The 11,407-nt window shown below is 39.7% G+C and overlaps 1 protein-coding gene across 1 annotated transcript; it reads right to left on the reverse strand.

Annotated features, from left to right (window-relative positions):
• Nucleotides 1-21: 21 nt before the first annotated feature.
• Nucleotides 22-4,141, reverse strand: smad3b (SMAD family member 3b). Its single transcript, XM_031863035.1, has 6 exons — nucleotides 3,722-4,141; nucleotides 2,036-2,229; nucleotides 1,786-1,920; nucleotides 1,387-1,461; nucleotides 1,246-1,296; nucleotides 22-314 (listed from the first exon to the last, which is right to left on the reverse strand). The coding sequence occupies exons 1-6, from the start codon at nucleotides 3,922-3,924 to the stop codon at nucleotides 64-66; spliced, it is 909 nt and encodes a 302-aa protein (XP_031718895.1). The 5' UTR covers nucleotides 3,925-4,141; the 3' UTR covers nucleotides 22-63.
• Nucleotides 4,142-11,407: the final 7,266 nt, after the last annotated feature.

The following is an 11,407-nucleotide window of genomic DNA, read 5'->3' on the forward strand; positions in this document are numbered from 1 at the left end:
AATAAGAAATCAGGAAGGGGGCAAACACTTTTTCACACAACTGTATAAAAAGGTCAAGTTAGATCAGAGCTTGTGAAGTCCCTGTGGAATAAAACGAGTACCTATGTGTCTGCGTGTGAGCTCTACTGCCGAGTTGCGGTTGACATTGGACAGCAAGCCCAAACAGAAGCGCTCAGAGTTGGATGGGTCTGTGAATCCATCCACAGTGAGGGAGGGCTGGGAGGCATGGAAGGTCTCTCCTACACGCTGGTTCAGCTCATAGTAGGAGATCGAGCACCAGAAGGCAGACTCGCAGTACGTCACAGGTTGTAGGTCTGTGTGAGCACAGGGTGGGGGTTAGATGGAGACACATTAGCCGAGATACAAGTTTCAGTTCGGTCCATGAGGAAACCATTAAAGAAATCAAGGGAACAGGTACTGCTTTGTTGTCAAACAACCATTTGATTGTGAAGATGCACTCCGCTGATAAAGTTCCCCTTTGATTTCTCCTCAAAAGCTCTTTCCCACGACCCCCATGGCCCCAGCCAGGAATGGCCAAGACATGACGTACATATTTATGTTTTTAACAATGACCTCCCGGTGGCTTTCCACATAGATAGAATAACCTGGCAACCGGATATTATTATTATTGCATTACCTAGAGCAGTCTGTTGCTGGCCTTTCCACACACATGGACAGACCAAAGACTCCATTCAGACCACACTTACTCTGTTACTGCCCTGAGGCCAACCCTCCCAGACGTAGTCCATTGCTCCTGTCTCTCTCTCTCTCTCTCTCTCTCTGCCTCGCACACGCTCGCATGCACGCACGCACAAAGATATGCTAATTTGATCAAAGTCAAATTAGCACCATCAATAATGGGAAGTTTTTCCTTATCCGATGCGAGGGTCCAGGGACAGAGGATGTTGTACAGATTGTAAAAACCCCTGAGGCAAATTGGAATATTGGGCTATACAAAAATTTAATAAGACATCAGTCATTTTTGGATTACCGACTTGTTCCTGTCCATGAGCAAAGACAGAGGAGAGAAGTTATACAGATAACATGTCTAATACAGTGCAGCTGCAGAGGAAAGCCATCCTCACACAATTAGTAAAATAATTAATTAATGACAGATATATCATTTGATACCATATGCCAGTTTGGTGGGTAAAGGCCAGGCTATAAGCAGCATTATACCTTACATAATGTCATTGCTACCAACCAGATAAGTGCACATTATATATATCATTTGGTTTTGCTTACCAAGACTATTGTTTGCAGGTGACACGGGATTGGGCGACAGGCTGGGTGAACCTGAAACAGAGCGGTGACAGAAGTTTGGTTCATGATCCAGATGATTAGAAGAGAATGGGCTAGAATTGTGTGTGCATTTATATGACTCACCTGTGTCCATGCTGTGGTTGAGCTGGTGATCGTTTGTCTCACCATCCTCACTCAGATACCCCGGTGGTGGAGTTTCTGTAACATACAAACACAGACAAAGATTAAGAACACACTCTTAGTCTCATCATTTCAAAAGGTTTGACATGTTTTTGTGAAGTAATGAATGCTTTTCAGCTATTTGTTGTGAGTAAATTCAAGGCCAATCTTGAACATTAGAGGCAGAAATATCAACTCAACCAGCATTTTCATACAGCCAAGTTCCCCTTTGTTGTTTGAAATGATCCGACAATAACCAGACAGTTCTCTCCAAATTAAACCAAACTAAAAAAAAAAAAATCAATCGCGAGAATAAAAGTTGACAGACTTTTTACTTCTGTGTTCAGCAATAGTGTTTCTCACCAGGAATATAGTTACTCTGGGGCTCAATGCCAGCGGGAAAGTTGGTGTTCTCCGGTATGGATGGACTGTAGTCATCCAGCGGTGGAAACTCTGCAGGGATATCTGTATGGCGTGGTACCAGGACAGGAGGCAAGACTGGAGAGACACACGGATACTTTCATGAAGGACCAGTTCAGTCCTGTATGAAGTACGGCAAAAGAATTATTCTAAACACAGTCATTTGGACCACGTAGCAATTAACGGCACTCACTTGGCGTCTCCACCCTCTGGTAGTGGTAGGGGTTGACGCAAACTTCATCCTTCTTGGTGTGGAAGGCATATTCACAGTGGTCGACAGCCCTCAGCTCATGGTGGGACTGCAGGTCTGGCCAGCGCCACAGGCGACAGTAGATGACATGAGGAAGACCTTTTCTGTGGGAGACCTGGAGACGGCCATCTAAAGATCTGAAAGACACGACCAAGAAGACGGTAGTGGTACATAAAGATTCAATTTCGTCAATCACTGTGTTGCCCTGCTCCATGCTCCGACTATTACGTTTTTGAATCATAAGATACAACCTTTAACAGATTCCCTTGTTCCATGTGGATCAACGTTTACTAAGGGCAGAACACCAACGCATTTGACTAACGTCAGGCCAGAAAAGAAAAAAATTCTGATACTTTTTAGACAATGTGCTTTTTAATGCTTTTTCATTTACCGTTTCAAAATAATGTAAGCATGAAAGAACGTATTTTATGCCGACCTATCGCTCAGTCCTCCCCACACAGGAGCACCGGTTAGTGAAATATCAGCTGGCTGAACCATCATGACCCCAAACACCAAATACTCATTTAGGAAAACAAACAAAATGCTAGCTACAACGTCTTCGGTCTATGCGATGTCAAAGGCAAAAGTTGTCGAATCAAACACGCAAAGTGGGGATTTAATTATGATGTGATACAGTCACAATATGAAGTTAAAATTGTGATTGTATAAAAAGAGAGCTGTGAGACCAAAAGTAATATGTATACTGTGAAGTGTAAGATCTTATATAATGCATATATATTGGGACCCAAAAACTCGACCTCATAGCCTACAGCATTAACGTTACTGGTCTCGAGGGATGGGTATCCCACATGGGGAATCCCAAACCGAGCCCTTATTCCAGCTCTCCCAGAGTACACACACACTCTAGTCTAAACATCCTCTGTGAGTCAGAAAACTGCTTCGCCAAACCACCCCCTCTGCTACTCATCACACGTGTGAACTGTGGACATACTTGTTTATGTAGCACTGGCTGTGTACCGCAGGCGGCTACCATGTCAGCAAGATAAACGTGCTTAGACATTATTTTGAAAGTTGCCCAGGCATTCGAGAAACACTGACTACACAATTATGTTGCTTACATTGTAGTTATAGGTTAACGTCATTCTAGCTGTGCAAACAAACATCGTGTGACACAACCTACTTCAACATAACGCGATGTGTCGATGGGCAGAATCGCATCAAATCTACTTACAATGTCGATAACTTACATTAAAAACACTAAATCAACTACCATAGTTGATTACAACAGTTTGCTATGTAACGTTTTCGGTATTTAAGCCAATTGTCTGTTACCTATTTACACAACATAATGAAACATGTAAGCTGAAATGCAGGTTAAGGTTGCTTGTTAATGTTAGCCTTACTATTTAGGATTGTGTTAGCTTAAATGTAGCAGCTAAAGCTACCTATAAATGCAATTAAACCTCCTGCATCACATCTTTTATGTCCCCATTAATGAATGTGGTAATGAACCTGTCAATGTTGACAAGCCAGCAAAAAATTGCTTCACTAAAAAAACGTTTTTAATATTATCTCAATTAACTAGCAAGCTACTTAGCTAACGTTAGCTGTCGTTAGCTTGCAGTTTAACTAGCCAACTACGAGGCAGCTAGTTAGCTGTGTTGTTACCTGAGTATGGTTAAGCATTTCGTGTTGATATTCTGTGTTGTGATGGCTTTTTCCAACTCCTCCAGCTGTCCCGTCTTTTTCAACTTCTTCACCAGACTCTTGACAGCCTTCTCGCACCATTTCTCCTCTTGCCCGTTCTGCTCTCCCTTCTTCCAGCCAAGGAGCCTCTTCACGATTGGAGGAGTGAACGGCAATATAGACATTTTTTTTAAATTCAGTTTAGCGGTTAACAATTAGCTACAGTACACTGATTTAATTCCCAGAATTGCTAACATTACAGTTTTGCCGTTCCTATAATAACAACAACTTAGTTAGCTTAGCTAGATACACTCCCAGACAGACGAGTGGCTGGTCGCTGCCTGGGGGACTTAGCAGCAGCGGCTTGCGTCGCAGGTTAACTCCGACCGGAGTGGAGCAGCTCCTCCGCCAGCCAGGCTGTTTTTCTGCCCCTCCTCCTCAGTCAGCTGGTCTGTTCTCCACCTGTATCAACTGAGTGTGTCAAGAAGACATATCTCTATTTGTCTACACAATACAATACCACCAGTAATTTAAACATTGTTAAATAGGGGGTACACACAGCTAATTGTCAAGGCTTTTAATAAGGGTTTTAAAGTCAAGGTAAAACAATTGAACAGTAAATCAACTAAACTAAAATTCAGTGATAAAAGCACTCTCTCTGATAAACTACATTTACACAACTGGGTTTTGGTAATTTGCTTTTTTTATAAATTCAGATGCAGTAGGCCTATGTTTACATGTACAGGTTTATTCATGCTGGCGGGTTGTCAGTGATTCAAACCCTGTTGTATGCATCAACTAACTTGTGTCAAACTCAAGAGGCAATATATGGAGAGAAAAAGATGTTGTAATCAGAGATATACCATCACTGAAAAGTGATCCAACACTTGCATTTACTGTGTCCATGAATAGAAGACCCCTTAGGAGTAATCCCTTTCATCCCCTCATAAAAGTGATTTGATTTCACCACTGATGCATCTTTCCAGAAATGGATGAGGGAGGTGACTTTGCATTCAGTTGTAGCCTATTTGGGGTTTAATGGTGTTATTGATAAGTGCACCCCATGGCTGCTGCCTCCAATAAACAGCAGTGTGCCTGTGCTATAAATATCCCCACCCAGAACCAGCCCCCTTTCCTTCTCTCTATTTATAACCTCCATCAATGACTGCTGCCTATTTTTAACCAAGTATTTGGCATGGCCTCCTACTTCCTCCTTAAATAAATATCATAGCTATCTTGGCAGTGGCCACTGAAAATAATATGAAAGGACACTTCATGGCTCTTTGTTGAACAGTTGATCAGTTGGTGTGTGTCCAAAAGTGTGCCCTATTCATAGGAATAATCATTGATGAACAGTGAAGGCCTTACGAGTGGGGCAGCAGCTAACGATTATTTTATAATGGATTCATCTGCTGATTGTTTTCTTGATTAATCAATTCATAATTTTGTCTCTAAAATGTTAGAAGATAATATAACTGACAAATAAGGTTGCCTGAAGCCAAGGAGCAGAATTTTCAGTCAAACATGATTAAATTCAACTGAATGTACTTTACTGATATCATAATACATTTAATATATTAATCGGGCTTCTTCTGGATAAGATAATGCTGACACATATTGATACATACGGACCAATAAAATGCTGTGTCTGTCAGTCAAATGACAGTGGAGGGTCAAAGTTGTTGCATATGACTCTTTACCAAGTAGAGGTTTGTTTAACCATGTGTTTATCTTGATTATACTGTTTAAATAATATTGATGCTGAAATGTCAATGGTAAAAGTGTATTTGGTTTAGGAATAAGGCTGGAGAGCTTTCTTTCTTGTGTACACTGAGGATCTGCTTCAGGGCCGGCACCTTTTACTGCTCGGGGACCCGTGCTGGACAGCTGGCGTAAAGAGTTTCTGCATGTCTTTGTGTGTGTGTGTGTGTGTGTGTGTGTGTGTGTGTGTGTGTGTGTGTTTGTGTGTGTGTGTGTGTGTGTGTAAGTGTGTGTGTGTGTGTGTGTGTGTGTGAAAGAGAGAGAGAGAGAGAGAGAGAGAGAGAGAGAGAGAGAGAGAGAAATGGGGGGCTTGTGTAGTATGTGTCAGACACCGGGGCAGATGGGCCGCAGCAGGCAGGAGAAGGTCTTAGGGAAAGAGTGAAGAATAACTTTGGACAAAAGGCACGACGGCTGTGAATAAGTAATGACTGCAGACAATCTGATGGATAACAATGGCATTGTGATTGACCACTCAGGGGCTACGTGGGAAACAGGCAGGATGTGGTGCAGGGGCCTGATCAGCTGGGCTGGTGTCACAACAATACTTAAACAAGGATGGAGTAGCAATTAGAGTAAATATGCCTTTTCTGTGTCCATATGGGCAAATTGTAGTGACATTTTAAGTGTTATAAGACCACTGAATTCTTATATAGAGCTTTAAAATGACTAAGAATTTGAACGCACGTATTCATCCAGTTGTGATCAGAGTTCTGCTAAACACCATTTTTACAGGATAAATGATAGCTTACAGAATTGTATGATTAAAAAAAAAATCTGAGCTCCACAGACCTGTAATTGCCTCAGCAGCGAATTGCAGTGTGTTAGAATCAGACGTGGCTGTTCCGCACAGCCCCGAACGGGTGGGGTCAGGTTCTCCCTGCAATCTCTGCCTCCTTTTTAATCTCTCTTCACACTGCAAACTGTTATCTGTTACTCGCAGCCATCAATCTCTCCCTAGACGGTGGCACCTCCAAATCTGGGGCAGTAGTGACCTCCCTTCTTTCTCCCTCCTTCTGGCCTGAACCAAAGCACCCTCAAAACCTCTTCCCTCTGGCTTCAGACCCGTGGAGGCGATACACTTTCACGTTCTCCTGTCTTTTTCTCTTGCGTTTGTCTCAAAGGTGCCTGCATGTGTGATCCCTTACTCTTCTCACCTGCAGATATTGGTTGTGGCTGATGGCTCTATCAGGAGAATCCCTCCAGTGAACCACAAGACCACGTAATGTCTGGGAAATATTGCCAGAGCATCTGGAATAAAGGCCATTTATTGACAACATAACAGTAACATTTACACATGCCGACATGGCAGCTTTTTAAAGGGTGAGAACCAATGTATTATTACATTTTATTGTTAGATTACCAACATTTCCAAATGTATTATTTCAAGATAATGGTCATCACTAACCAAATGGATTTTTCACAACCTGGCATCCCAAAAGTTTTCCTTATTATTGGCTTCTAAAGGATCTATAAAGCATTAGTTAATTATTTATTAACCAATAACATGCCTTATTGTTATTGCCTTATGCCTTATTAGAAAGTGGAACAGAGCCTTACCATTAACATTTAGATCCTGTGAGGATGCAGTGTTGTTCTCAATTATTCTTTAGAATATTCCTGATATATTTTGCAAAGTTGCAAGTACATTTGTAGCATATAGGTTTGATTTATCACATCAATCCATAACATTTACAAGATGTTTCACTGGCTGAAATACAAGTATCAGCAAGATAGATAACATATCCCCACCTAGTGGCTAAAAGCTATTACTACATCATTTAACAGTCGTACACCAAGACACCAGACTGGGTCTTAAGGACTTTTTGTGGCAAATAGTCTTTATGGCATATCCTTCCTTCCTTCCTTCTTTCCTTCCTACCTACCTACCTACCTACCTACCTACCTACCTACCTACCTACCTATCTATCCATTCATCCATCCATCCTGCAGTGGTGGAAGAAGTAGTCAGATCTTTTGCTTAAGTAAAAGTAGCAATGCCACAGTGTAGTGAAAGTGCTAAAGCATAAAAATATACTGAAAGTAACAGAACTAAACAGAATAGATCATTTCAGAATAATGTATATTATATTACAGGTATAGTTATTGATGCATCACTTTACTGTTGCAGCTTGGGGAGATCATTTCTACTCCCAATCTATAATAACATATCATATTTATTATATGAATCTGCAAAGAAACCAGTAACGTAATAGAGTAAAAAAACTACAATATTTCTTTCTGAAATGTGGTGAAGTAGAGGGAAAAAACAGCAGAAAATATAAATACTCAGTACAAGTATAAGTACCTCAAAATTGTACTTACAGTAAATAAAGTGCTTGAGCAGATGTATGCAGTTACTTTCAACTACTGGTTTATTGGGACACTTGAATAGAACAGAGTAATCGATAACGGTATCAGTAACACCTCTGCTTTCATCACCACGACAAGTCAAAATGTGAAAAAGACTTATTATAAAATTAATATATATTTTCTTGGATTGGATTATGTGCAAAATGACATTCCCTGTGTATGTGTGTGTGTGTGTGTGTGTGTGTGTGTGTGTGTGTGTTGCACTTTTTAGGACTCACTGTGATTATAATTTATTTGTGAATCAGCGCCATTGATTTATATGCTATTGCATAAACACAATTTACAAGTTTATTGTGAACAATGGCCCATAACAGCATTAAGTTGATTCAGAGGCTTTGCAAATATATCTCCTCATCTTACATATGGATGGAATGCAGCACTTAGCCATGATTCATTAACTTCACCTCCAGGCTAAAATAGCTTTCTGTTTTGGCCTGAACCTCAAGCACTTGGCCCTTAATTTACAAAGGATCTCCCCTTCTGTGACTATTTTATGGGTGGACATTGATATCATAAGTGATAAACACTAGATAACTATTTATCATTTGTTTGTACTTTTTTTTGTATTTGGAAAAGAAAGTTTTGGAAATCAAAGCAGATTCCTTTTAGCTGACGACAGTGCAGTCACTGCGCAGTTTAAACACAGAATTTCACAATGATCAGACTTTCATTTTTACAACTTCGTCACCTAAGCTTGTGGAACTTGTCATTCTCTGAGATCTAAATACACTCTGTCACTCACACCACCACCAAAACTAATGATTGTGAAATTAGTTTCAGAGCAATCAGGAGCTCCCCTGCTAAGCCCCACTGTATCCATATGCATGAAATTGCTTGCGTTAATACATGCTATGAATCGTGGGTAATGCAGTGAATAATTCTGACTGCACGCAATAATGCTATCTTCTATTAGATTGGGGAATGTTGTGAAACCGGAGCCCTGTGGCAATATGCTTGTAAATGGCCATGTATGGATAATTAAGCATTACTCTTGAACATTAAAACTTGCTTATTTCAGAGAGCTGCAGGCAATGGAGAGCTCTTATTGGACTCATCACTATTTTTGGTGTCTCCCTGTAATGTGTTCTCATTAGTATTAGTATGCGAGCAATTGCAAACTTTCTGATCTCTCTTACTGTATCCTGAAAATGGGTTTTCACTTGTAAAAGTTTATTAACAATTGTAATCTTTGCAAACATTCTTAGAAATACTTTTTTTTCAATTATATACAAAGGCAGGTTAGTTTTTTTGAAACCTCACTAAAACGAGTGATTCTGGGATATTCAATAGTGCAGGAAAATGCATCAAACTTATTGCTTTTTATTGTGTACTCGTCTATGTTTTTCTGACCTTCCAAGAAATATAATGAAATATTTAGACAGAAGTATTTGTTTCATAAGAGGAATGTGCTGTACATACTGACATGCATTTTAATACAATACTGCATTTGTGTTGCAGAGATGCATTTTACACTTCCAACATGTATTCCTGATATTGTGACCTTCCAACAAGCGACCAACCTTCAGGCAGTCCTTTCTGAGCAGAATGACCTGCGTTAGCAACAGGAGGCCATGCTTTAGGGAAGTAGATGAACACATTCCTCAGGATTGGGCGATGACAGGAGAGACCCATCCTGTCCCTCAGCTGTTGTGTTTAGGTAAACCTTGTTTGCATCATCTGTATCCTTTGCTGCAGCCAACCCCATAGTGTCCACCCACCATCCAATCCACATGGGGTTTGTTAGAACATGGCAGTGGATCTGCAGGCCCGAACAACTGGGCCTTAATGAGTGTGATGTAGCGAGGTCAGTGACATGGCAATAAGATTTGGATGAAAGGCAGCAGCTGAGGCAATAGTTGTTTGTCTTCTTTACTTCTTTTTTTTTAATGAGCATTTGGACTGTTTCCTAGACTCAAAAACGGATGCATAGAGGTCACAGATGTGGGGGATAAAAGGGGATGTCTGAAGGGGGGATTAAGACCAAACTGCCTTAATTATGTGTCAAATAAAATAGTGTCTTTAAAACAATCTCCCACACACAACCTCTTCAGTTTTAATTCAGTGGTCAAAGTGAAGAATGTCTGTGACACAGAGGGGGGTGCCAGTAAAACGTAATTACACAAAAACAACACTTAAGTCACTTGATCTTGATCAAGTGCCTGAGAAGATACTTTTATGAGAACATCTGTTCCCTGTCTGGGTGTAAAATAAAGCTCAAGACTTTCAGGTTATCAAGTCACTGTGAATTTTACAAGAAATATGTCAATTGAATTAAAATAATTAGTGTGAGGCAGTTTTATTTGTATGTTTTAAAAAGATTGATACATGGTGGTAAAATTAAATCTTTCTAAATCACAAAAAAAGTCTAAACAGAACAAAGACAAACTTGTCTTTAGAATATAGTTTTCCAGCCACAAGACATTGTGACGTCTCCATCATAGCCGAACTCAATTACTGTCAAAATGCTCTTCTGCAAGACCCTGAGGATACCTCTGTATCACAAACATATAGGTATTATATATTATTGTCTATATTTTCAACAACTCCAGGCAGCTTTAGCTTTTCATTCAACTATGTACGATATGAAAATCAGTTGGCATACCTGTGAAACGTTTCAGATTTATGCAATGTTTCACAGTGAACAACAAGCCTGCATTCATTTTTGTCTTAATGTTACATTATCCTTACACGTTAATGCAGCTTGAGTGCAGATTGATTTAAAAGTACTACAGTTTCAACAGTAATTTAACAAAATTGAATGCAGACTTAATGTTCGCTGTGTTCATTGTGATCGCTGCTTATTATTTGCAACAGTGAAAAAGTACATTAAAAAATCTAAGATTTGAACAGATTTGCAAAATGTTTAAGTGTGATGTTAATATATGAGACCTACAGTAAATGGCCTATTAAAATCAAATCCACTGGTATGGTCTTTTAATGTAATGAATGTCATATATCTGATTAAAGGAGATTGGCAATTTCACCAAAAGCTTAAAACTTTGAAGGTTATTCTGAATGGGCTTGAAATATCTATGATATCTTTGGGTTTTGTCTTCATCTCGGTACTACAGTACCTATCACTAAATAACACAGGTCTTATTATCCTTGTAATGGGATCGAAGTTTAATGTTGCTAAGAAGATGATTTAATGTGGCCTCAGGAAAAGAAAACAATCAGTCTCGTTGTCGTCCTCAGCAATCACCTATTTATCTATTATGCATTTTCATATTGCCTCTGGTCAATCCATTCTTTGCTAAGCTTAAGAAGCAGCTTAGTCACACAAAATATTTGTTTTAGTGCTGAGGAAAGGGAGATACTTGTTCTAAGTGAGATACAGTCTAATTGTATACAAGGAAGGAACATTATAAATGCCAACAAAATGTCAAAAGCACAATCACAATGTGCCTTAATACAATCGTTTCAAAGTGTATTATCATTCCATAATATTAACTAACCTACTTTTTTGCAACAAATGAATGTGTGTATAAAGTTTGAAAAACAGAAGTGAGTGCCGAAGAAAAGTGGTAGAGCAGCAGC

This window comes from Anarrhichthys ocellatus, unplaced genomic scaffold, assembly GCF_004355925.1.
Source record: "Anarrhichthys ocellatus isolate YVR2014 unplaced genomic scaffold, GSC_Weel_1.0 scaffold2, whole genome shotgun sequence".
NCBI lineage: Eukaryota > Metazoa > Chordata > Actinopteri > Perciformes > Anarhichadidae > Anarrhichthys > Anarrhichthys ocellatus.